Genomic DNA, 27,262 nt, shown 5'->3' on the forward strand with positions numbered 1-27,262 from the left:
TTTAGTCGTGTCTGACTCTTCGTGACCCCATGGACCAGAGCATGCCAGGCACTCCTGTCTTGCACTGCCTCCTGTAGTTTGGTCAAACTCATGTTCATAGCTTCGAGAACACTGTCCAACCATCTCGTCCTCTGCCGTCCCCTTCTCCTAGTGCCCTCCATCTTTCCCAACATCAGGGTCTTTTCCAAGGATTCTTCTCTTCTCATGAGGTGGCCAAAGTATTGGAGCCTCAGCTTCACGATCTGTCCTTCCAGTGGGCACCCAGGGCTGATTTCCTTAAGAATGGATAGATTTGATCTTCTTGCAGTCCATGGGACTCTCAAGAGTCTCCTCCAGCACCATAATTCAAAAGCATAAATTCTTCGGCGATCAGCCTTCTTTATGGTCCAGCTCTCGCTTCCATACATCACTACTGGGAAAACCATAGCTTTAACTATACGGACCTTTCGTCAGCAAGGTGATGTCTCTGCTTTTTTTTTACAGTGGCATATACAGCGATACCTTGGTTTAGGAACAGCTTAGTTTATGAACAACTTGGATTAAGAACGCTGCAAACCCGGAAGTAGGTGTTTTGGTTTGTGAACTTTGTCTTGGAAGCAGGACATGTTGAGTGTGTTCAATTTGTAAATTGAGTCCCCCGCTGCTATGGGAAAGCGTGCCTTGGTTTAAGAACGCTTTGGTTTAAGAACGGACTTCTGGAATGTTCGTAAACCAAGGTACCACTGTACGGCCTTTCCCTCCAAGGAGCTTAAGGCAGGATAAATGTTTCACCCTTCACAATTTTATCCTGTGAGGTAGGTTAGGCTGAGAGACAGCGGCTAGGCCAGCGCCACCCAGTGTGCTTCACGGCTGGCTTGGGATCCAAACCCTGGTTTCCCGGGTCCTAGTCCAACACTCCAACCAATACTCCACAGTGGCAATATGGGGATTGTGTCATGTTCCCAGGACCCCGAAGAGGTGCCTGGCACCCAGTGTTGAATGCCTATTATCATGTAGTGCGTACACACCTTTAAATGGTAATGTGAATTAGTTCAAAATGTGGGAAGCGAGCCCTGATGCATCTTGCTCCTTTTGCTGAGTGGAGTCCTGGGCATCTGCCCCAAAGTCCTGACATCGCTTCCTCAAACAATTCCCACCCCCCAATTTTTGGACACCTATTGCTTTGTCCATCGAGGCAGTTCACATGATCGTTTGGGAGCTGGACCTCAACCACGTGGTGCCATGAGATCTGGAGCGATGATGCAGGGAGCAGTGCTCAACGAGGCGACATTAGGTCTTCTGAAATGTGCAGTAACCTTCCTAAGCACACCCTGGATGGAAATGACTGTTGTGCTCTAAACCCCCAGCACCCCCACCTTCACCCCACCAACTCTGTCAGCAGCCTCTCAATTTGCAGCCGTTTGCAAGTCACTGGTTGCAGAGAAAGCCCAGGCAGGCAAAGAATTATAGGGGACAAAGTGCATGAAGTTACTGAGAAGTGGGAAAATTAAGGTGAGGATGTGGTCAGAGTGCGCACATCGAGAGATAAAAGTTCTATAATTGTAAATGAGAAAGGAGAGGAGGAAAGAACTGCCTCAGGCCGGCTGCTAAAAAGGTTGCATTCTCACGCCTGCTAAATTTATCTATTAGCTGGGCTAGGTTAGAACTGCTATCAGTGTTTTGTTTCCATCTTGTACAGAGTACTGGTACCCATCTGTTGAGCTAGGGCTATGCAGGCTTTGAGGTTACCCCATCACCTGGAGAAGCCACACAAGTCGTTTCCTTAGGCTCCTTTGGGAGGAAGGTTGGGATATAAGTTGAAATAGTAATAAATATTGCAAAAAAGGAATGACCATAATAAATTACTACTACACTACCACTACAATGCAAATTATGATTAATTTCCAGCTTCCCTTTTTGTAACCCAAACTAAGATTTGTGCGGGAAGTCTACTGTACTGCAGAGGATTCAAGCTGACAATAGTAGTGCCATTTCGATTAGAGGGCCGTTGCAAGGAATGGAACACAAGATTTGTGCTGTCTAGAGACTGCAGCAGATTTTGGACTCTTATTGTAAGAAGAGTTTGCAAGAAAAGATCTTCAAGACAGCTCCTAAGCTGGAGATGGGCGCAGTATTATGTCCCCAAACAAGACATCCAGCTGCACCTTCTGACCTCCACAACCACTGCTGAATCCAGCTCTGCAACATATAGCAGCAATTATTGCTGCAGAGGCCCCTGCAAAAGGAGTGGGAAGTGGGGAAGAAGAGGAAGTGTGAGCTCTTCGCATGCACACAGCAGACTCGGCCACAAACGACAAGCCTACAAGTTTGAGCTGACACCAAGCTTGCCGGCAGGAGGAGGAGGAAGAGGAGGTGACATTTTCCAGAGTTAATGCCTTGGTTAGTTTTGGTAGCAACTCCACGCCTCCACAAATGCAGAAATACTTCAATCTGACTCTTGAGGAGATCATCGCACCATCGCAACCCTAACAAAAACAAGGAGCCAACGGTGGTTGCCATATTCGTAACTTAATGTCACATTGGATGTTCCTGGCACTGAAACAGGAATTGAGATAGAGGAACAGAAGCCGGGATGACTGGAAATGGTTGCTGGGGCTCAGAGTCCTCTAATAGGATAAATGGCCCCTCTAATCCAGCCTTCTGGCCTCACAGTGGCCAACCAGACGCTTGTAGAAAGCCAGAAAGTGGGACATAGAAGGCAACAGCACTCCATCTACCTGTGATTGCCAGCAACTGGTATTCAGAATCATAGAACTGTAGCGCTGGAAGGGACCACAGGGGTCATCTATTCCAACCCCCTGCAATGTAGGTATGTGGGACTCAAACCCATGACCCTGAGATTAAGAGTCCCATGCTCTACCAACAGCACCTCCAATATGGTAAGTGAAACACAGCCCATCATGTCGAATCCTCTTTTCAAGACCTCCCAATTGGTGACCATCACTACCTTTTGTGGGAGCGAATGCCGTAGTTTAACTATCTGTTGCGTTTCCCCGTCTTCAATCTTTCAGCAACATTCAGCTTCATTAGATATCCCAGAGTTCGAGAGTTATGAGAGGGAGAAAAACTTCTTCTTATCCACTTCCCCACACTTTGCATAGTCTTATATACCTCTATCATGTCCCCTTGCCTTTTTTCCCTAATCCAAGAAGGCCCAAATATCATCTCCTTTCCTACAGGAGAGTTGCTTCAGCCCCTCAAGTTATTTCAGTTGCCCTTAAATTTTGAACCTTCCCAGCTCCGCAAGGATCCTTTGTAAGGTGAGGCAACCAGAATATAGATTTGGAAAATAACATTGTATTAGGTTTTTTGTTTGCAAATGGTTCAACATTTACATCCTGCACCAGGTCTTGGGTGCCCTTTAAGTTAAGGGTTGCATCCCCTCTAGTCAGTTTCATGACCAAATGTTCCAGGGCATAGTCATTGCAGGCATCTAAAACTTTTACCTCTTTGTCCTGATCGGAACATATGCAATTATCCAGTCTAAACAATTAAAGCACCTGAAGTCACTAATTATTGCAGCACTTCCTCGATTGCAAAACGGAACAGAAAAAGTGGTCTCATTTTCCATTTCCAAGATGAACAGGGTTAATTTTTTTGGGGGGGGGGTTACTAAAGTGATGCACAATTTTTACTTCCAACAACTTCCAATCAAGTCCTGACTGATGCGCTTCAGGAAAGAAATTGTTTTATTTCCCATTAATACAGCAGATTTCACACAGAGTCTATTTTAAAGTCCTTTTCCATAGGCAGAATTTTCACCAAAAATATATATACAAGCCTGTTTCAAGAACCAAACCAAACCGAATCTAGAAAGGGGTCAAAGAGAACCCTGAAAGAGAGACCAGAAAGTAAAAGTATCCAGTCACAGCAGAAACCCACTTCAGAAAGGCTTTCCTACCAAAAGGAGACAATTGTTGTCGGAAACAGGGGCACAAGCCCCCCTGGGCAAAACATCGTTCTTCACAATCCCACCCACTGCTCTCAACCGTAAAGCTCAAGTCCACCTTCCGTGGAGCAGCCTGTTCAGTAGCTTGCTGAGGCCTCACTCCCACCCAGGCTTGAGGAGAACTCAAGTCAGTCAGAGTGGGCGCTTCCTAGCCCAAATCCTGTGAGCACACCAGTTGGGGGGGGGGAGGGAGAAGAGGGGCAGCTTCAGCTGGCAAAGGTCTGTGGGGAACCAGACATGGTTATGGCAACTCTCTCCTCCTCAACGCCCTCCTCCCAAGTACCAGGCCTGTGCCATATTTAGCACAGCAGAGAGGTGTGCAGGAGCTCCACAGTGCCACACAGGCAATATAGTGGGCCCCTCGTCACCCTGTAGGCAGCCTCTTGGTATTGTCAGCTTCCTCTCCCAGAAAGCAGAGGAGAGTGTGGACTACGACCCCTCCCTGCACAACAGGCCGCAACTACCAACCCTTTGAACGTAAGGCATAATAGACGAGGCACACTACCCGCTTCCCTCCTCGCCCACCCCATTAGCTGAGTCAGACTCGGCTCACTGGTGGCTCATTCAGCCTGGTGAGCATTAGCCCACGGCCATTATCCAGCCCAGGGTGAAGGAAAGGCCCTGTGAGCAAAACAGACCCAAATACCCTCCTCTTGTGTCAAGGCTGTTTTGCCAGCGGAGTCGTGAACAGGCGCCAACCAGGCCTCCGGTGGCAAAACGATGGTGCCTTTTGCCCCACCCGAGACCCCAGCCCAGCTTTGTGTTGCGACACAGGGAAGCAGAGCGAGGGGGCATTGCTCCCAAGTATCGGGCTTGTGTGTGGACAGGGTGGAGTGTGGGGAGAGCTGGAGGTTGGGGAGGGGGTCAGGTCCAACATAACCTTAAAGCAGGAAAGAGGAGGGGAAACGGTTCCAGGAGTCTCTCCCCGGACTTCTCGGAGCTGATTGAGACCGTCCTCTTCCGTGGGGAGAAAAGCAACAGCCGGGAGAGCAAGGTGAGAGGAGGGGGCTCAGAAACCAAGTTAGAAGAACGGAGAACAACTCACTCAACCAGCCCTGCCCCCACCAACCCCACCAGGCCTCCCCTTGGCCCACTGTCTTCCACACATAGCCTACGGCCAGCTGCCAGCCATTCCAGTCTGAGAGCTTAGTCTGAGGGCCAGCCAGCTCTGGGAAAGCTCTTGTCCTAGAGGCGGCAGGATCCTTTGAAGCCAGACGCAGTGCAGTGGCAGCATCAACTAAAGGTCGCCCCATGACTCTGGAGGGGGGAACTGGTCCACGTCGCCCATTTCATCGTAGGTTCGGTCGGCCATGGTGAAGGTCAGCTTGTATCGTAGTCTTACTTTCTCCTGGACAGATGGAAAGATGAGCAACAGGTGAGGTTTCCCTTCTTATGGGGTGGCTCTTGCGCTCAGGGGGTCGTGCTTGAGGGTTTCCCTACAGGCATCAGGGGAAAAGATGGTGGACCCGAAGTGCAACTGACCTGATCCCACAGGGCTCTTCTGATGTCCTTAATAAAGGAGGGAGGGGGAACACTGACACTGATTGGACAAGAAACGCCGCCCACCCTACCCCTCTGCCGAGGTGCCATTACCTTCTGGGGGTTAGCAAGCAGGAGGACCTGGGTGATTGCAGTGGGGGGCACAATAGGGTTGAATGCCGGGAGCTCTGTCCCCGAGGGTGGCTGCAGCTTCACTTTCATCACCTACAAAACCAAGAGTGCATTAGGAGGATTCAGTGACTGACCTGAAGCTGTTAAAGTGCACAAACTGGAGAATCTCATAAACAAGCTTCTAAGCAGCCAAGATGGAAAGATCACCTGGTTAAGAGTTTTCCACACTCCAGTCTTCATCTATGCTGCTGTGAAAACAGCTCCCCCTAGTGCCAGAACCTTGATTTAATGCAATAATCTGGGTGCTTTGGCTCAGGATTTAAGAAACCTGGCTCTTTCTTTTTCGTAGGAAATGTAAACCGGACCAATACTTTTCCCGATCTTTGACTGTTTTAGGGGGCAGGGTCCTCACATTTGGTGTTCCAAATACAGCTAATCTTTACAGTACAAGTGCCAATATACAAAGGAGTACATAGAATCACAGAACTGTACAGTTGGAAGGGACACAACCCCCTGCAGTGCAAAGAATCTTTTTGCCCAATGTGGGTCTCAGACCCACAACCCTTGAGATGATGCTGGACTACAATTTCCTGCCATCCGCATTCCTGACCACTGGCTATGCTGGCTGAGGATGATGGAAATTGAGGCCCAACACTGGTCCCACACCTCTGGCATGGGGATTGGCAGCAAATGACTGCTGGGCCAACATTTGAAATCGTCTTTTATAAAACTAGACCACTGATAGACAAAGCTCATGGACATATTTTTTCAACTGGCAGCAGGACTCCAAGGTCTCAGGCAGCATCTTCCCTGTTTTAGCTCTGCTATTTCAAGATCCTTTTAACAGGAAATGCCAGGGTAATGAACCTGAGACCTTCTGAAAATAAAGCATGGTTATTACCACAGAGCTACACCACCTCCCACTCCTAAGTTATCAAAAACGGAGGCAAAAGGAATGTATGAAGATTGCACAGGTAGTGTTCATGGGGCCCTGGGAAGGGTTGCAGGGCCTGCTGTCTTCCTCCACCTTCTCAAAGCAGTGTGGAGTAGTGGTTAGTGTGTTGGACTAGAACCTGTTTATAATAAGAGTTACTTTTAAAATTGCTTTTAGTGATATTTATCTGTGGTTTTGGTTGCATCTGTTTTAATGCATGCTGTGAGTTGCTTTGGATCCTGCACCGGAAGGAAGTCGGGATACGAACGAAGTAAGTCAATAAAATACCTTGGGGACGGCAGACTGAAAGATGATGTTCCTAATGGGCAAGGGGGCTGTGCTGAGCATGGAGATGACCACCACCAGCACATCAGGCCGGTCAGGCAGAGAGTCCTTGGCAAAGTGGAAAAGGACGCGGAATCCATGCTGGTCATACACTGTCACTGGAAGGATGTTGCCTGGAGTGAAGAAATACCAGGAGAACCACAAAACAGAAGAGAGAGGATTGGTTCATTCTGCAGGCTAAATGCAATTACACACTGCAGAGTTGGAAGGGACCCTGAGGGTCTTCTAGTCCATCCCCCTGCAATGCAGGGATTCTGCCCCCAGTTGTCCCTGGGTGGGCTCAAGCCAACAACCTTCTGGTTAGCTGCCAGACACCCTGACCCATTGTGCTGCCACAGGCGCCCTCTGGAGCCCAAATAAGGCCGAGAACAGCTTGTAACTCAATCTCCTTGTTTAACGGTGTTTAAGTTAATAGCGCATCCTTTCTCAGATGCAGCAAAGGATGGCAACAAAAGGTTTGTAAAGAGGCAAAGACACGTCAATTTCAATACTGAAAAGCAGATCATAAGCCCTTCCCCACAATCTCCTCCCAGTCAGGGCCATCTTTACCCAGGGAGGGGGCAAGGGGTGCGTGGCACTCGGGTGCCGAATTCTGGGGGGCACCAGGCGCCCACCGCTAAAACCGCCTAAGCTCTTAACAATCTACCTGTTCCCAAATAATAATTTTGAGCAAGCTAGAAGAACAAAATACATATACAGGTATACCTAGGTATTACCGAAATGCATACCTTCTGTTTCACTAAAGGGCTTTCGACTTTGTGCGCTCATTTACTAAAGATGCGCCGTGCTAGCAGCAGTGCTCAACAACGGTGCTTGTCATTCACAATGGTGCCATGCATGTGAAATTAACTCTTACATCAAAATATTATGTTACGTATTGTATTGAGCTGCTATGCATCAGCGGGGCCAGCGGCACCTTTGACACGACTGATGTTTCGCTAAACTAAATTTGGGGGCGCTGGGTGGATCTTTGCACCCCGGCAGGGCATTTGCTAAAGACGGCCCTGCTCCCAGCTAACACTTAGCCTCTAAAAGTCGGGGCAAGTGAAGATGCTTCGCAACAGGCGCAGAAGACCTTCTTGGGCTGAGACTTATTTACAAGAAGGGCTTCAACACATGGCGGCCTCCTCTCCTACCAGTCCATCAGAGAGCTGAAAAGAGCCACCAGCCTGCATCCTGGAGTCCAACACTTTGATGGGAAGTAGATTCATCAACCCACCGTGGCAAAGATCAAGGCCCTTCCACCCACCTGAGAGAAAAGGCGCTTACAGAATGAATAGCCCCAAGTATCTCAAGCAGCTGAGCCAAGCCACATGTCCCAGGGTAAGGCCACCCTCCGCCTCTGCCCAGACTCACTTGGTTTGATGGATTCCAGAGGCACAGTGACGTTTATCAGTGAGATTTCCAGGGGGGATGTGGAAGCAGGAAGACCCGCTGTGGGAACCGTGGCTCCAGAAGGTGTTGTGAGCCCCCGAGGGACTGCGGCAGCTGCTGGCTGCTCGGAGGACAGGGGCAAGGGGGCAGGAGGGTTTGAAGAGAGGCTCGGGAAGAGAGGCAGGGCGCTGCTGGTGCTCACAGCTGGGCTGGAAGTGCTCTTGTTTTGGAGGTCGCGCAGTGTCAACCGTGGTGGGGGCTGCTTCTCCCTGCAAAGTGGGCAAGAGAGACACATGCTGTTGAGAGAAGGAGCAGGAAGATGTGCTTCCACTTCAGCTAGAAGCTGCTCTCCCTCCTCACAGCTGGCCCTTCCCCACCTTGCTTCCTACCATCTGACTTGCAGAGACTCCGGGGGAAGAGACTGTTGCATCAAAGTCTTGCCCAGTTGATCCAGGTCATCCATGCCGCTGGTGGCAGCAGCAGGAGGTGTCGTAGTAGGTGGTCCAGCATCACCTTTCCCCGCTGGGGTGGGTGGGACTGGGGGGGCGCCAGGTTCAGGGCTGTCAGAAGACTGCGGTGGAAAGAGAAGAACTAACAGCAGTGCAACCAAGAGCAGGCAAACTGAAGCAAAACCCCTGGGGCAGCGAGATCACCGATATTACCATCCAGTGCACAGAACACAGTTCAATACACGGCCTTCGACACACAATGACAGCTCTTGCGAACTACTGTGATCCTGCTTCAGAGCACAGCTGGAAGGACTGCAGTGGTTTGCAAGTTTGTACATTTCCACAGAGCGGACTTGCACAAGCCCCGCACTAACAGCACCACTGAAGGAATGATGGGGATGATGGGAGTGTTATTACTACAAGGTTTGGCGCTGAGGCATGGAGCTAAAAAGGGGATCCCACATATACCAACAATGCAGCAGTCAGAGATTAATGTGCACTCTCGAGCAATAGAGGGAAATGTCTGTTCACCCACAAAAATAAGAGGCACCTCTCCATTTGCTGGAGACTTAGCCTTCATACGATGAAGGGAAGCTGCAGCCTCAAGCTACTTCAATCCTTTTCTCTCCACTCCAAGAAAGCAGGACTTCCCCTTCCTCTCACAAAGACCACTGGGGGCAGGGAGATTGATTTTCATGTGCAATGGAGCTTTGTTCTAGTCCAACTGAAAGTTCTCCCCATTCCCAGTCGAAGAGCCAACATCCTGAAGGTGTAGCAGATGATGAGAACTACCTCAGAATTTACAGCATTTCCTTCATTTGTTACTTCTAGGTAGAAACCACATACACAGAGATTGCTGTATTCAATGATTGTACGTATGTATGCATGTTTTTCCTCCCCTTGTACACATGCTGTGGGAATATAGCGAATTTCAGTTCATCAGAATATGCACTCTGAGAAAAAATACAAGCATGCAATCTTCAGTTGTGATCATCCATGTGCAGGTTTCATAGGACAAAGTCAATGGAGAAAATGAATACAGTTTGGCCTTACAGCTGACTTTCTTTCCTCCTTGAAAAACCTACAGCATCAGCTGCAGTTCTTTCCCCATCTCAAAAGGGTGCTGAACTCTCTCAACAAAAAACTAATGTTTCCTAAAAACCAAGCCCTTACCTGAAAATTGTTCCAGCCACTGTTATCCGTACCCTGGGCTGAGGGAGTTGCTGGATCATTAAGCCCTAGAGAGGTGGAGAAAAAGAGAAATGAGATCCCATGATGCCAGAATGGAGAAGCCAAGGAGCGTAGGACCAGGCAGAGATCTGTAAACTGTATCTTGCATTTGGAACACCCTTCCAGGGAAAGGGGTAGAGCCTTCCTTGGGCTCTGAGTTGCTCTATTACAGAATGGTGTTCTCTCTCTCTCTGTGTGTGTGTGTTTAAAGATTACTGTTGTATTCTGTTATTTCCTGCTCCTGTTTCAGTGTTACCCTGCAATAGTTGTTTCAGATTGTTAATATGTGTTTTTTGTCCTTGTCTTTAGAGGTGCTGAGCTCTATGGAGGAGCAGGAGGGGTAGTGTTTTAAATAAATATGTACAGCATAGAAACTGGAGAAGGAAATCCTCCCCTACTCTCACCAGGTTTGGTGGAGAAACTAACCAGTTTCCCCCTTACATTTCATTATCACAAACATCTTCACAAACACTTTCCATTTCCCAGTGGCTTCAAAAGTTTCCCTGGACTCACCTAATGACATGAGCTCGTCATCCAGCAGAGAGACGGAGCTGGTCTGCTCTGGCACAGAAGTTGCTGAGCCACCACTTGAGAAGCTTGGTAAGGCTGGGTAGGAGGGGCTCGTGGTTGGCATGTCGAGTCCTGATAGATCCAGAAGTGCTGAAGTGCTGCCTATGAGAAGAAGCAAGCAAATCAATTATGCAAGTTAGATGCTTGTTCCACAATCCCCCGTTTCTTATATTTTCTGCTCGACTGACCCAGCTCTTGGTCTGCTGGCTGCGAAGTCACCTAAGAGAGCAGCCAAGACCTTCCTCCTTCTACGTCCTTAATTGCAAGTTTGGATGCCCAACCAATTTCACTCGGCAATATTTTGTGGTCAGGTTCTTGCTTTGGAAAGGACAAAGCAAAACCTTCCCTTTAGGGCAGTCCGTTCCTCGGGCTTCCTTACCTGGGAGACAACCAGCCGCAGTCTCACCATTGATCTCCTCTCCTTTCACAACCTGCTTGTACAGGTTGATCACTTGCGTCAGGTTGTCGTTGGCTTGCAAAATTTCCGCTGCAACAGGAGGATAAAGTTGAAGATCACAGGGCGCCCCAGCACCCCATTATCCAACAAGAATGTGTGTGAATGTTGAATCCTAAAACTGGATTTTCTGCAACAAGAATGTACCGCATTGCTAAAAGAATGTAGATGGCTATTGAGAGTTAGATTGCCACCCCGGTGGGTCTACTGATGCAATTAAAGTACAGTCTTAGCTGAAACGGTTCCAGTTATCCAGTTCTGAAATTTGGAATCTTCTCAAGGACCTCCACCCACCCATCCACGTAACCTGTCCTGAACTGCTCAGCATAAGGTGGAAGTAGGGAAGGTGGGGGTGAGAATGGGTAAGCATAGGAAGGCCCTTGTCACCATCTAAGGTGGCAGGCTGCATTTACCTAGTGCCTCATCGTTGTCCTCTGTATCACTAGCAAGCCGAAAGAGCATGGGCCTCATGCGCTCACAACGCTGGTACAGCTCCTGCAATGGGGAAAGAGTCGGTTATATGCAGCAGGGGCTGCAATTTGGCTCACAAGGTCACCGTCCCCCCAAGTCTCATGCACCTGCCCACACCTGATACCACAGGCGATGTCACGTGTGAGTCAGGTAGAGAAACGGCACAAGGAACACCTGGGAACCTTAAAAAATGCTTCTGGCTGCTCCTTGACATAGGTGACTTGCTGTCAGTAGCAATCACTGGACAGCAAGCCCGGCTGAGATCAACAGTTAGAGCAAGATCCAAAGCAGGGCTTGCTTTCAGTGCAAATATTCCTTTGCACTGCTGACCTGAATCCAAGCCAGCAATGCAAAGGATCCTCCCCAGCAGGTGGAACTCAATCCAGGCCCACAAAGGAAATCTGTTACGTTGGATCACCTGATGTCATTGTGACGCCAGGACTGACAGGTCCTGCCCACCTGTCCAAATGGCCTGTGAGGGTGGGGGATGGTCAGGATCTAGACCTCCAGCTGGAACCTGCTCCACACTCCTGATATACAGTCTAAAAACATAATTGTTTTGTATTTGGGGAGGTTTCTGAAATTTCTGTAATGATATTTATGGTTTGCGTCAATTTGAAATCACCATTAACTTCACCAAGACAAGCTGAAGGAACTACAGTCATACCTTAGATCCTGAACACTTTGCGAGTCAAACGTTTTGGCTCCCAAACACTGCAAACCCAGGTGGTGTTCCGGTTTGTGAACGTTCTTTGGAACCCAAACGTCCAAAGCAACTTCCATGGCTTCCGATTGGCTGCAGGAGCTTACTGCAACCAACCGGAAGCCGCAGCTTGGTTTCTGAACGTTTTGGAAGTTGAACGGACTTCCAGAACGGATTTCGTTTGACTTCCTGAGGTACCGCTGTAAAAAGCTCCCACAACTAGGAGAGCTTTTTTCTTACTTTCATGAGGTCCTCACTGCTCTCAGTCGTCTCCCCTTTGCTGTAGTTATTCACCATCTCGGTCAGGAGCTTCACATTGTTGTTCACCTCCTCGATGGCGTTCACCCTCTTGGAGATCTTCTCCATTCGCTTTTGGTCCTGGAAGAAGTGGAAGGGTGAGAGCAGCCTGGGTTTCTTCCTTACCCCTCTGGAAAACTAAAAATAAGTGGCCCACTTTCTGGAATGCCACTTGGAAGGGATTCTGGTTTGGACAGTGCATTTGAGACCCTCCTGTTTTACACCACCGACACTGGGCGACATTACCCAGCTGCATTATAGAGAACTATTACAGCTCCTTTTACAACAGCAAACCGTACTTCTGAATCTCAAGAATCTCTTCCCCCCTCCACCCCTCAGCACAACAGCAAAGGACAATATAGGACCAGGTAAAAACACACCACCCATTTTCTTGCTCTGCTCCAGCCATGGATTTTACTGTTCCTCCCCTCTACCCAATGTGGACGAAGGGACAAGAGTAGAGCTATGAAGGGCCCTCCCATTTCCCCACCAGACACCTACACATCTCCAGGCAAGAGGGCTTGACACAGAATGGAATCCGGGTTCAAATCCCTGCACAGATATGCAACTCACTGCCTGAGCTACGTCACAGGGTTGCCGTGGGGATACAACTCTGCTCTAAGATCCCTTGGAAAAGAGCAGAATGGCACACAAACAGCACAAACCTGGTTGACAGCTGGAGGTGGAAAGAGTTCTCAGTGGGGAAAGCTTACCTCCTGAACCATCTCTTTGATAAGTTTGTTGGCAGCCCGGAGGTCCTCAGGGTGGGAGCTTTTGAGCAGGCGAGCCAGCATCTGCAAAGGCACATAGATCAGAGGAAAGCAGGTCTGAGGGGCAAACAGGCTGCTCTGGGAGCATTTCTGTACCCCTGCCTTACAGCTTGTAACCAGTAAGCCCAACAACTATATGCTGGGACCTGCCAGAGCCCTAAGGATCCCCTTGTTTGGCTATTCCAGACAGGCAGCAAAAACAAGAGGTCTCTTGAACCCACCACACATGATTGGTAGCTTACATTTACCTTGGTAGCCTGCTATAACATTCCAGTCTCTTAGCAACAAAATAGGAAATTAAGATGTTTAAAGGGAAAATGGGGGGAAATTCTACCATTTTTGCAGGAGACTTTTGCCTGTTACTGCAGGGGAAACAAACTGCAGCAGGTGAGAAATTGAGAAAATTTAAAGGGACTGATAGAGGCTCTTTCTGCACCTGGAAGTATTTCCCCCAGTTAACCTTGAGAAAGCGGAAAACTCTTATCTTGGATGAACAAGAAAAATGAGAAAAGTTTAAAGTCATCTATTTAGTGCTTACCTTGGACTTTTCTTCATCATCAAAGATGACATTCTTTGGCCTGGGAGGAGGCAGCGGGAAGGGGGCATCGTCCGGCAACTTGGGGTCACATTTTACAATCCCTGCAAGCAAACAATGGTTTTTTTAACCAACTTAAAGGTCTCTGCATTTCTCATGGTTTTTGTTATGGAATAACAACAACAGGGGAATGTGCAGTTCTTAATACTAACCTTCCAGTGCTGCTGATGTTGTTATTATTAATAATGGTAATTATTTTTTAATTTTTTAAAAAAATTTTTTGACAGAATTACAAGCCTGGTAGATGAAGGGAACGCTGTGGATGTAGCCTATCTTGATTTCAGCAAGGCCTTTGACAAGGTGCCCCATGATATTCTTGTAAAGAAGCTGGTAAAATGCGGGCTAGACAATGCTACCATTCAGTGGATTTGTAACTGGCTGACTGACCGAACCCAAAGGGTGCTCATCAATGGCTCCTCCTCATCCTGGAGAGTAGTGACTAGTGGGGTGCCACAGGGTTCTGTCTTGGGCCCAGTCTTATTCAACATCTTTATCAATGACTTGGATGATGGGCTTGAGGGCATCCTGAGCAAGTTTGCAGACGACACCAAATTGGGAGGGGTGGCTAATACCCCAGGGGACAGGATCACACTTCAAAATGACCTTAACAAATTAGATAACTGGGCCAAAGCAAACAAGATGAATTTTAACAAGGAGAAATGTAAGGTACTACACTTGGGCAAAAAAAAAAATGAAAGGCACAAATACAGGATGGGTGACACCTGGCTTGAGAGCAGTACATGTGAAAAGGATCTAGGAGTCTTGGTAGACCACAAACTTAACATGAGTCAGCAGTGTGATGCAGCAGCTAAAAAAGCCAATGCAATTCTGGGCTGCATCAATAGGAGTATAGCATCTAGATCAAGGGAAGTAATAGTACCACTGTATTCTGCTCTGGTCAGACCTCATCTGGAGTACTGTGTCCAGTTCTGGGCACCACAGTTCAAGAAGGATACTGACAAGCTGGAACGTGTCCAGAAGAGGGCAACCAAAATGGTCAAAGGCCTGGAAACGATGCCTTATGAGGAACAGCTTAGGGAGCTGGGTATGTTTAGCCTGGAGAAGAGAAGGTTAAGGGGTGATATGATAGCCATGTTCAAATATATGAAAGGATGTCATATAGAGGAGGGAGAAAGGTTGTTTTCTGCTGCTCCAGAGAAGCGGACACGGAGCAATGGATTCAAACTTCAAGAAAGAAGATTCCACCTTAACATTAGGAAGAACTTCCTGACAGTAAGAGCTGTTTGGCAGTCGAATTTGCTACCAAGGAGTGTGGTGGAGTCTCCTTCTTTGGAGGTCTTTAAGCAGAGGCTTGACAGGCATATGTCAAGAATGCTTTGATGATGTTTCCTGCTTGGCAGGGGGTTGGACTGGATGGCCCTTGTGGTCTCTTCCAACTCTATGATTCTATGAAATGCCAAAATGTTAACCAATATGGTATAGTAGTTAGAGAGGGTTGGACTAGGGCCTGAGAAGATTTACAAAGATTTGTTTGGCAGGGGAAGAAACCAAGAATAAAATATAAAATATTGGTAGATAAGACAGAAAGAGGCGGATTCTCCATGCCAGACTTGAAATTATACTTTGAAGCGTCATGTCTCTGCTGGATAAAAGAATGGATAACATTGGAAAATACGGACTTGTTGGACTTGGAGGGATTTGACAACAGAGCAGGTTGGCATTCATATCTATGGTATGATAAGAAAAAAACCCATAAAGGATTTACGAACCATGTTATAAGAAGATCGTTATTTGAAGTATGGGAAAGAAACAAAGCCTTGTTAGAGACCAAGACGCCATGGTGGATCTCACCAATGGAAGTGATCATAGTGAAAAAAGTGAACATGGAAGGCGAGAGACCAACATATGAAAATTTTCTAAGACAATCGGAACAAGGATGGAAACTGAAACCGTATGAAGAGGTGAAAGTATATTTGACGAGTTGGTTGCAATATCATCAAATTAATGATGTATTTGTGAAAGATAAAAAAATTGGTTTTGAGGAGAGAAGGTCCAAATTTCAAACAGAGTTGCTAGGGGGCAGAATGAAATTGTTGTCCAAAATGTATAACTTGCTGGTAGAGTGGTATACTAAAGATGAGTTGACGAAAGAGGTAATGATAAAATGGGCTAAGGATTTTGGGCATAATATTGAATATGATGCGTGGTTGAAATTATGGAACCAAACAATAAAATTTACAGCATGTACTGCTTTGAAAGAGAATGTTTGGAAGGTGATGTATAGATGGCACTTAACTCCAGTGAAATTAGCAAAAATGTATAGAATGAGTAACAGAATGTGCTGGAAATGTAATGAAAAGGAAGGGGACTTTTATCATATGTGGTGGAAATGTGAAAAGGTTAAAGGATATTGGGAAATGATATATAACGAACTGAAAAAGATATTTAAGTATACCTTTCCCAAAAGACCAGAGGCCTTTCTGTTAGGACTGATAGGCCAAGAGATAACTAGGGAGGACAGTACCCTTTTTTTGTATGCGACAACCGCGGCGAGGACATTATTAGCCCAAAAATGGAAGACCCAGGACTTACCGACAATTGGAGACTGGCAGACAAAGATGATTGAATATGCAGAATTAGCGAGACTGACTAGCAGGATTCGTAACCAGAGGGAGACAAGGTTTCTAAGGGATTGGAGTAAATTTGTGGACTATATGGAAATGAACTGTAAAGGTTTAAAGACACTTGCAGGCGTGAAATAAATCCTACGAATTGACCTTAAAGATTTGATACAAAGGAACTGCGAGATAAGAACTGATTAGAAAACCTTTTGAGGGGAGGGAGGGAAGTCAAGCTCAGCGGAGCATGTTTTTTGGGATGTATGTATTTTTGAATGTTTGTTTGTGTGTTTGTTTGTTTTGTATAATGTTTTAAATGTGTTTATTTTGGAAAATTTAATAAATAATTATTAAAAAAAAAGGACTAGGGCCTGAGAGACCAGGGTTCAAACTCCTAATCAGTCATAAAGCTCACTAGGTGACATTGGGCAAGTCACAATTTCTCAGCCTAACCTACTTCACAGGGCCGCTGTGAGGGTGACATGGGGGGGGGGGAAGAGAACCAGGTATACCACCTTGAGTTCCCTGCAGGCAAAGTTGGAAAATAAAATGTAAAAAAACAAATAAATAAAACTTGACAAGCTACATTTTTCTGCATCAGAAAACATAGCCATGGATTCTCTGGGCTCAGAAAGGGTCTCTCACCTTGTTTTTTCAGCATCTGATAGGCCTCTGTAATCTTCACTTCATGGGGCAGACCCAACGTCCAACTATACAACAGCTCCAAGATCTTGGATTTCACTTTCTCTGGGGTCCGGCTTCCTAGATACTAAGGGAAACAATCACACACCCACATCAAACATGACAGGACTTAGAGGAGGAATTTATATTGAGAGAAAGGCTTGCAGGGAGGTTTGTAACAAGCTCAAGGTGACATTCTGTGTACTTGGTTGGAGTGAGGAAAGTGAGGATTTACCCCTTTGCTGTATTTTGAAAGCTAAGGAGTCCAGATCAAACCATCTGTAGCTGCTGGCAGAATGGAATCTGATCTCTACTTCAGCATTCCCACAAAGGGAGAAGGGGGATTCAAAAGCCAACCTGAGGCTTTTTGTAAGCATGAGTTAGGACACAAATCAAAGGAACAAAATAAAAGACATATTCTTTCAAGCAGCTCTGGATTTCCCATGCTATTGCCATAAAGCCAACACATATCCCTAAGTTGCCTTCTACTGCTCTGGAATTGAAGCTGTGGAAAAGTCTGTGTGGCGTAAAACAGCTCCTCCTTGGCTGTTTCAATGAAGCCTATGTCGCCACCCCTCTTGTTCCTGCCACACCACTGACGGGACTCACCTTGGGCGACACCACCTTGATGAGCTCGTTAAGGAAGCGGAACTTGCCTACTTCGTCATGGAAGCGTTTGCCACAGCTTTTCATACAGGCCTCCAGCACCTGTGCATGGCCAAGACAGCAGGGAGTGAGCACAGATATCCAACCCTCCAGGAGGCCCTAATCCCATTCCCTGCTTCAGGGTGCAATAGAACAGAGCACTGGGAAGCTATTTAGAACAGGGCACAAACAGCACCCCATGAAGTATATGTACAGGAATACATCACACGCTTCTCCCTGTTTTTTAAAAAATGTACTACCGTGTTTATCATTTTGTTCTCCAGATGCCCGTACTCCTTTATACTCCGCTCCTTTATACTCTTTATACCTATGATTGTGTCGCTGCCCACCCTAGAAATAGGGTTGTCAAATTTGCAGATGACACAACCGTGATCGGGCTCATCTCTGATAAGGAGGGTGAAACGGACTATAGAGATGAGGTGGAGCGGCTGACAGAGTGGTGCAGAGTTAATAACTTGCTCATAAATGCAAAGAAAACAAAGGAGCTTGTGGTGGACTTTAGGAGACAGAAGAACGAGGTCCAGCCACTTTTGATTGATGGAATTTGTGTGGAGAGGGTAACAACGTTTAGATTTCTAGGCATTGAGTTACAGGAGGATCTGTCCTGGAGTGTTAATACAAGGGGGCTTGTGAAGAAGGCGCAGCAGAGACTGTATTTTTTGAGAATTTTAAGGAAAAACCATCTTCCACAAAAGCTGCTGCTTGCCTTCTATCACTGTGCCATACAGAGCGTGCTCACGTACGGTTTATGTGTGTGGTACGGAAGCTGTACTTCTCAGGACAGAGCAGGGCTGTGCAGAATTATTAAAACAGCAGAGAGCATTATTGGCTGCTCACTCTCCACCTTAGAACAAATCTATACCACCAGGTGCCATAGAAAAGCACTAGACATATCAAGAGATCCAACGCACCCTGGTCACCATTTCTTTCAGCTCCTGCCATCGGGACGGAGATATAGAACTATGCAGGCAAGAACGAGCCGTCTCAGGAACAGTTTCTTCTCTAGAGCAATTTTGGCCTTAAATGGAAAGCCTGGACTTTGAAGTCATCTTATTTTACTTGTTATTTGTATTATTTTTACTGTTTTTAATTAGGTTTTGTAATTTTGGATTATGCGGAATGCTTTATCTGAGTGGATGTAGCAACCGAGTAATTTCGTTGTTCCCGCAAGGGGACAATGACAATAAAGATATCTTATCTTATCTTATCTTATCTTATCTTATCTTATCTTACTCACAGCAGTGAAGCTCATCATTGTGCTTTACATGTATGTTTGGCTGAATCCAGCCAGTAAATCTACTCCAGCTATTAATAGGGTCCCTTGGAGACCTATTTTAAGCTCCCACGTGGCTCCCTGCACAAATTACCTTCCCTATCTCACAGGGCTGGAAATAATCAAAGGAAATCCCATCTGAACTCAATGGAGAATTGGCCACCACTTCCTGACACCTCTGAGTAGGGGCTGAAGCTCATCAGCTCAGGCATAGGGAACCTATGGCCCTCCAGGTGTTTGTTCCCATCATCCTTGACCACTGTCCATGCAGCCTTAGAACAACAGACACATGATGACATAACCAGTCAATGACATGTGTTGATCAATGTTTGCTGTTCCCAGAGACTCAAAAGATCCTGCCCTCCTCCGCTGCCGTGTGCACAGGCGAGAAGAATTCATTAGACACGCTGAATGCTGCAAGAGTATCCTTATTAGGCACCTGAACCCATGTTTCACATGTCATTAGTCAGATGGGAATTTACTCTTTCCCAAGCTCTTATGTGCCAATTGCATTTACTCTTGTTAGAATCAGAAAGCTTCTATCACATCAGCAGAAGGCACCCTGGTCAGAGTCCCCTCAATTCATGATACAAATCTAATGTAAGGAGTGGGGCCAGAAGAAATAACAGGGATTTTCCAGTTGTGACCCTGGTATTTGGGAACTTAATAGCTAGAAAGCCCTGTCTATAAGCTTCATTTTACCGTAAATAGAACACTGTTTGAGGCATTTTTATTCAGATGTTTTTAAAGTGATCGTTTGTGAATTTATTTGGTATGTGATATTTCTAAGTACCCCAATTTTTGTTTGGTAATTTATTTAGCATTTCCGCTCATTTAATTACAAGCACTTTTATTGTTGCTAACCATCTAAAGCAATTGTTTTGTGTGGATGGTGAACAAATCCCATATGCCATAACCATACTACACAATTGCCACAGGCAAGGCAAGTTCCTAGTCCTCATGGCTGTAAAGAAGCATTCCAACACGAGAAATGCAGTTTGTCAAAGGAGCTCAGATATTTTGAAAGAAAATAATCCCATGACTTCAAGGAGCTGGCTCATGACTTTGAAGAGGTGGTATGAAGAGGAGCAGGACTAGAATAATTGGGCTTGTGAAAAAGTACTTGTCTCACTCGCCATCATGCCAGAATTACTCACTGAAGATAAAATTTAAAAGATGGGATGGTTTGTGAGACATCACAGAAGTGAAGAAAAAAAATACTGGCTGCGATTCACTTTTTCATCATGCAACTATTTACATGAGAATACTTAAGTCACAGATGAAAAGGCCTTCATTAGGGTGGAAAACATAACTGGCTAGAATACTTCCTAAATAATATGTAAGGGTGAGGGGGATCCTCTTCCCCTTTATATGGGACAGCACTGGCTTTATGAGCATGTGGGAAGTGCTGTGCATGAAAGACTGTGATAGAAGAGCCAAGACAAAAAACACGTGTGGCGTAAGCAAATGATTTTTTTTCATGCTCTTTACGTTTGCCCATCTGAGGATCAGAAATTAGCCTGGGAAACCTATTTGTTCTTAATCTCTATGGAGGCAGTAGTGGGAGGGTTGGGAAAACTTCCTTCCCTGCAACGTGAGAGTTGGTTCACTTGTTTCACATATCTGATTTTTCCTTGAGATGTGCATAGTGTACATAACCATCAGGTCCATTCAAGCCCCAATTCCATACTGATCCTGTGTCTAGAACCACACAAATCAGTTGTAACTTGCCAAAGTGTTTCAATGGAGGCTTGAGCAAGTTTTTCCACCACTGCTCTGGGCCAACACTCCCCACATCATCCCTGAAGTGCTGAAAACAATGGGGCTAGAGTGTCTCTTCCGAAATACTGAGAATCCCATGAGAAAACAAAGACATCTGGCAAAACTATCTTACCTGCTATTCTACAGTGGGGGGGGGACTCACCATCCCTCCTGAGCCAACTGCCTCAGCCTTCAAACAGATTCATGTTAAGCTTTGGTCAACCCCTACCCAAGGCTGCATCCAAACCACAAAGTTATGACACCCCAGACTGAGATATTCACATGGAAACTCCACCTCCCTCCCTCCAGCCTTAGCCCAGGTGTGGGGAACCTTTGGCCCTCCAGCTGCAGCTGAACTAAAACTCCACAACATCCCTGACCATTGGCCATTCTTGCTGGGGCTGACTGGAGTTGTGGTTCCAACCGTTCCACACACCTGCTTTAGTTAAAACTGGCAGGAAATGGTTCACAACCTCTTACCGTAAGAGCCTGAATGGCTTCCCATTCTTGTGGAGACTGGATCTTGTGGGCTAGAAGTCGAGTGGCAAGCGGTGGGCTGAATGATAAGACACAGGAATGGTTACTGGAGGAATTGCTGCTGTGATAAAGATCTTGCTGCGAAAACACTTGGGGTAAATGGTCTGGTCTTAACTCCTGTGTGTGCTGCAGTTTGTAGGACCTGTTGGGTGCCTTCTTTTACCCCCGTGTTCATTTTATTTCACAGTCCAATTAGCTCCAGCAACCTCAGCACACTTTTGATGCAGTTTGGTTTACAGCACTCTCCAGCTATAGCAGAATTGGGCTTGCAGCCAAAACACCCAGCCACTGTCTCCGCCTGTCCCTCCTAACTCAGCTGATCCCATTAGCAGTTGTTGTTAGGCAGCCCCCAGAGGCCAGGCAGCAGCAGCAGCAGCAGCATCTGAAGCAACTTAGGTTGCCTAGGTTTCTGAAATGGAATTGCCCCTGACAGATCAGCGGTTCTGGCATTTTACTGAGAGGCTTTATGTAATTTACTGTGGTTTGCCAGACCATAATTTCAAGGTCTCAGGTTTGGAAGATATGTAGCAGCAGTAATCTGAAATACATTAGAAGTAATTTGAAATAGTAATAATTTGAGCAGATTATAGGTCAAATTTGTTTTCTGTTGCTCCAGATTAGGTATAGCCAACATGGTGCCCTCTAAGTGATGCTGGACAACAAATCTCATCATCCCTTTCCATGCTGGCGGGGGTCTAAATAGTCTATCCCATGAATTCATAATCCTAATTCAAGACCTTAGTCAAAGACTCCAGTAACCTGGAATGGCCACACTGTGAAACTTGACTCAATACTGACAAAGAAAGGTGTGCCATGTTCCCATTTCCTTATACACTATCTATTATAGCCCACCCACACAGCGCAGCAATTCTTTTTTGCAATCTCCTAAATCCCCATAGCATTTAAACAGGTTTACCCCACACAATGTATTTATCTAATTCAGCATTCACAGTGTGCCATCAAACCTTTTCAGATCTGATTTTGTGCATACCCATCCAATAAACCATGTCTTCTTTAGCAGATTCCTTTTTCTATTTGTCATTCCATCATTCCCCAACTCCTGACTACTTCACAAAGAAGTAGGTTCCCATTTTTAATACCTACCCCTCCCCACACAAATGTTATCCCAATGAGAGGAAACACAGTTTCATGTAGAATAGGAAAATGAACCAAAGTCTTAGGACATCAAGGTACAAATGAAAAGGAGGGGGGGGGGACAAAACAAAACCAGAAGAGCAGAAATAACAGGGTGCTGATGCAGCCATATGCTTCTTCTGAATGCTTTTCTAGAAGCCCCTCATTTAACCAGTTATTTGGAGTGACTCAGGCTACTTCCTGAGTGACACCCACAGAAAAAACAGTTTATCTATAATTTGTAGGGCAACAGATTAGGTATACCAACCCCTCTAGTTCCTTATTGAGCTGGTCACAGAAAGCATTAATGCTGTCCCATTCCAGGTCCTTGTTCAGAGGGTTGGTAGCTCTATCTGAATTGATAAAGAAAAGAAAAACTTCTGTCAAGAGCAGATCTTACCTGCAAGGGGAACAACAGTTTCCCAGAGTGGTTTTCCAACGGTATCCCACATAAAGGGAAGTTAAAAAAAGAAGAAGAGAGTTTCCTGCAAAGGGTGCCACGACATACAGTGGGAATTAGGCAACTGAAAGAGGTCATAACTCAGGAAAGGAGCACATGTCTTGCATGCAAAAGGTCCCAGGTTCAATCCCTAGCACCACTGCTTGAAAAGCTCTTTCAAAGCAGGATTAGAACAGATCTGCAAGTGCCATCCACAGTATGACTCAATATACATAGCTTCGTATGGTCATGAATGAGATCTGGGACTGGAGCATAGAGTGGTTCAGTCTAGCTCCCCGACTCTTGGGAAGATGACATACCCACATTTTCACCAGCTTACGTTATTAAGTATCATGTAAAAAAAATGAAGTGAAATGAAGCTGCATTAAAGACCAGATGCTCACCATAGCCAAAATAACTACACTGTGTTTTGTTTGTTTGTTTGTTTGTTATTTTGCTTTCATCTTGGTATACCTAATCAACAATCTTCTGGCACAAGAAGAACAACATGCATTTTTATAATGATCTACCAACTGCAGGCTGTGTTAATCCTAAAGCATTAATCAAGCCACTTTGGAGAACAGGATGACACAAATAAATCTCTGTATGGATAGATAATATGTATGGTGCTGGAGGAGACTCTTGAGAGTCCCATGGACTGCAAGAAGATCAAACCTATCCATTCTTAAGGAAATCAGCCCTGAGTGCTCACTGGAAGGACAGATTGTGAAGCTGAGGCTCCAATACTTTGGCCACCTCATGAGAAGAGAAGAATCCTTGGAAAAGACCTTGATGTTGGGAAAGATGGAGGGCACTAGGAGAAGGGGACGACAGAGGACGAGATGGTTGGACAGTGTTCTCGAAGCTATGAACATGAGTTTGACCAAACTGCGGGAGGCAGTGGAAGACAGGAGTGCCTGGCGTGCTCTGGTCCATGGGGTCACGAAGAGTCGGACACGACTAAACGACTAAACAACTAAACAACAACAACATGGATAGATAATAAAAGGGGCAGAAAGAAGCTCTAGAAAAGAAATACAGCTTAAAGACCAACAACCATATTGTGACAGAAGTTGTCACAGACCAGAACTCATTCTCATATGAAATGGATGTAGACCTTCAAAGTGGATAGCCCCCAAATGAAACCTGTCCACTTCATTTTGGGGTAGATTGTTAGCCCAAGCTAATGTCTCTTTCCCTGTCAATTCAAGTGCAAATTATGGGTGATATCCAATCTTACTCACACTCAAGTGCAGAACCAGGGAAATCAATGGACTTAACTTTCAAGTATGACTTGACTGGGATATTGCCCATTACCTATGTCTCTGAATATATTTTAAGCACCCCTTGCTACTTTAGGACCAGGGCTGACAAGAGTGTGGTAGGAGAGGCGTCTGATCCCCTCTCTTTCAGTGGTTGCGTGCATTTTAAAGTTAAGCTTTTGCACTGGATCAGATCGTTATAAGGTGTGCGATCTTTGTTTTGTGTGTGTGTGTGTGTGTAAATCGCCTTGGGTATGGCAATGTAAAAAGGCGGTTTACCAATTAGAAATGAAATGGGGAAAATAATCATTCTAGGTGTGCTTGACTGCGGAGCAAACCTACTGAATCCAACGGCACTTTACTTGGGAGTACGTATTCTAGGAACACGCCTGCACATTCCCACGTTACGAACTGCGTGGGTCGGGGCAGGGGAGCAAAGCATCCCGGCGATTCGCGAGGAAACAAAAGCGAGAAGGGTGGCGTCTGGGCTACCTGGACCAGAGCTTCCGAGCACCCCCTCCTCGCCCTGGTGAGCGTTAGGCCCAGGGCAACGATTCCCCTCAGGACCAACACCTGCGGCTCCGGGTGGGGCCAGAAATCGCCGAGGGGGCCCCTCCCACCCCGCACTCACTGATCCTCGACTCCAACGTCTCCGCCTCCATGTCAGGCTCCATCTGCTCTCGGCTGTGCCTTTCCTCGCTTCAGCCGCGGCCTCCCGGCTAAAGACGCGACGTCCCTGCCGCCCTCCCGCTCCGGCGGCGCGGAGCCATAGAGAAGGAACTGCTTCAGAGAAGAGTCTAGAGAGTGGGCCGTTCTTGGAACTATAGACAGCCGCGGAAGTGAGGGCTAGAGCGGGGTTTAAAAAAAAACCAAAGAAAAAAACAACCCCGTCCGCCGCTTCCTCCTCCGAGTCACTGAGCTTGACAGGCTGGGCCTAGAACGTCCCCGAGGGCGGAAGTGAAATGGGCACCGAGCGTAAACTTCCTGGGTCGCGACGGAAACGAAGGAAGCCGGAAGCCTGGCATAAGGACCGGGATAGTCCTAGACTAGAGAAAAGAAAACACAATGGTTTTCAAGTCCTACATGGGAGGTTGCTTTTTCATCTCTATGGTACAACGCGGAAGCCTCTGACGGGATATCATAGAAGAATAACGCTGGGCCTAGAACGTCTCAAGCTTGTGTCAAGATGGTTGGCGGCCTTTGATTGGAGCGCGAAGGCTTCCGCGAGAGAGACGGGAAGGGAGGGGCGGGGAGACGTAGGGAGTAACTCCCGCTCTGAGTCCCGTGTCCTTGTTTGAAAACTTACAGAGAGGAAAGGGCGCAAAGCTGCCATAGGGCGTTGCTATCGCGGAGGCGGGGTTATGGGTGGCGCGGTTTGATTGGTCGACGGCGGGAAAGGGCGCGGCTAAGGGAGAGGGCGGGTGGTAGCCGTTCCGTAACGTCTGAAGGCGCGCTGCGTGTTGGGCTGTCAACTTTGCGGGGCGCATTCATGGCAAAAATGCAAATGCCTCTTTTAAGGGACCTGCCAATATTCGCAAAGTGGGACTGGAGGCACGAGTGTCAGCCTAAGTGTCCAGACTCCAGACTCCAGGGTGATTTGAATCGGTTGATTCGGCGCCAAGAAAACACATTGTTTCTATATTTTTATTATTTATTTATTTATTTATTTATTTATTTATTTATTTATTATAAAAGCAAGCAAGTTAAATTTAGATGCGGTCTCACAGTTCGCCTGGAGTGATGAATAGGGCTGCCATACGTCCTGATTTTTCAGGACACGACCTGGAATTCGCGTCCGAAAAACCCTCAACAAAGCTAAACAACTTTCGGGGTGTCCTGGTTTTTACTTTTTGAAATATGGCAACCCTAGTGATGAGGCCCATTGAATACAATGGGCATGCTTTTTAAAAAATAATAATAATGCATTTTTTGTTGGCTGTTCAATTAATAGAGAGCTTCCAATGTGTTTTTTCTAGCTATATATAAAAATTTAAAATTAAACAGTGAAATGCCACTTAAAGGAGCATTGTAGCACTATAATGCCTTTAGATTTATTTACAAGAGGGGACCTTCCAGTCACTGACATTTTTTGCAAGGTAATTAAAGGTGTTGAGCAGAAAGGTGTTTCCCTCTATTTAAAGATTGGCATGATGTGTTGTTTAACCCATTATATCCCATTCTCTCCCCCCCCCCAACTTACAGTTGTCAGTAATAAGACAGGAAAAAAGAAAACTGAGACACATTAGTTTGATACAGAATACTTGACCACAAATGGTTATATTTCAAGGAAAGAATTTTCTGGGCCCATGTTCCTCTCCCGCAGTTTGATGAAATGACTCCTGTAGATGAGAAATGAAGGAGAGGCCTAGCAGCCCCATTTATTTCCTTCTTTAAAGCCTAATAGAATGACTCTTGAGCTGTCAGCTTAGGGAGGAACCCAGTGGAACTGGTACTCCCTTCATAACTGATGGAGACACCCTGCTGGCCCATATCTGTATAGGATTACACGTGGGGTTGTTAAGCAGTATCTTAAGGTCCTTGGAAGAAGATTAGCTTGAAAAGATAATATTCCTTAAAATTACTGCATGTCAGCTTTTTGAGTTACACACCATTCTTATTCATTTCATACATTTTTACGCTGCTCTTTAATGAAAAGTTCGGGACAATATTATTATTTAGTCTATTCCCCATATTTAAAGTCTTCAGCAGTGGGCAAAACACAACCCCCCCCAACCCTCCGGAAACTGCTGTTCTTCATTTAATTGTCGCTGTTGGTAAAAAATGCAATTTGGACCCCAGTTAGTGTAAATATGAGAAATATTAAGGTTGAGGTGCTTTCAGTTCGTGTATCCCTCCCTTTAAAAAGTATACAGAATGTATTTTCAAATGTCCATAGTTTCCAGTTTTTTGTGTTTAATTTTTTTTATTTGGTTATTGCTTAATTCTAGGAAAGGAAAGGGTCACCTTGTCCACTGTTGGGCATGAATAGGGTAGCAAAACGACTGCAATGGAGTCAAGGCTCAGTTATTGGGTTTTTAAGACTGGGAAAACCTCAGCAAGAGAACAGCTCTGGGGGCTCATGTAATCTTTTTAGACTCAGGAATGGAGAGCTTGTAGAGCAGGGGTCAGCAAACTTTTTCAGCAGGGGGCCAGTCCACTGTCCCTCAGACTTTGTGGG

The 27,262-nt window shown here is 46.2% G+C and overlaps 1 protein-coding gene across 1 annotated transcript; it reads right to left on the reverse strand.

The window, feature by feature from the left end:
• Positions 1-3,671: 3,671 nt before the first annotated feature.
• GGA1 (golgi associated, gamma adaptin ear containing, ARF binding protein 1) lies at positions 3,672-25,241 on the reverse strand. Its single transcript, XM_035126672.3, has 17 exons — positions 24,716-25,241; positions 22,652-22,736; positions 21,193-21,268; positions 17,622-17,720; positions 16,977-17,100; positions 13,696-13,796; positions 13,101-13,181; positions 12,331-12,468; positions 11,330-11,411; positions 10,842-10,949; positions 10,406-10,564; positions 9,836-9,900; positions 8,603-8,784; positions 8,196-8,482; positions 6,783-6,952; positions 5,543-5,653; positions 3,672-5,297 (listed from the first exon to the last, which is right to left on the reverse strand). The coding sequence occupies exons 1-17, from the start codon at positions 24,756-24,758 to the stop codon at positions 5,187-5,189; spliced, it is 2,022 nt and encodes a 673-aa protein (XP_034982563.3). The 5' UTR covers positions 24,759-25,241; the 3' UTR covers positions 3,672-5,186.
• Positions 25,242-27,262: the final 2,021 nt, after the last annotated feature.

The sequence above is a fragment of the Zootoca vivipara genome, chromosome 9 (assembly GCF_965207765.1).
Source record: "Zootoca vivipara chromosome 9, rZooViv2.hap1.1, whole genome shotgun sequence".
NCBI classification, from domain to species: domain Eukaryota; kingdom Metazoa; phylum Chordata; class Lepidosauria; order Squamata; family Lacertidae; genus Zootoca; species Zootoca vivipara.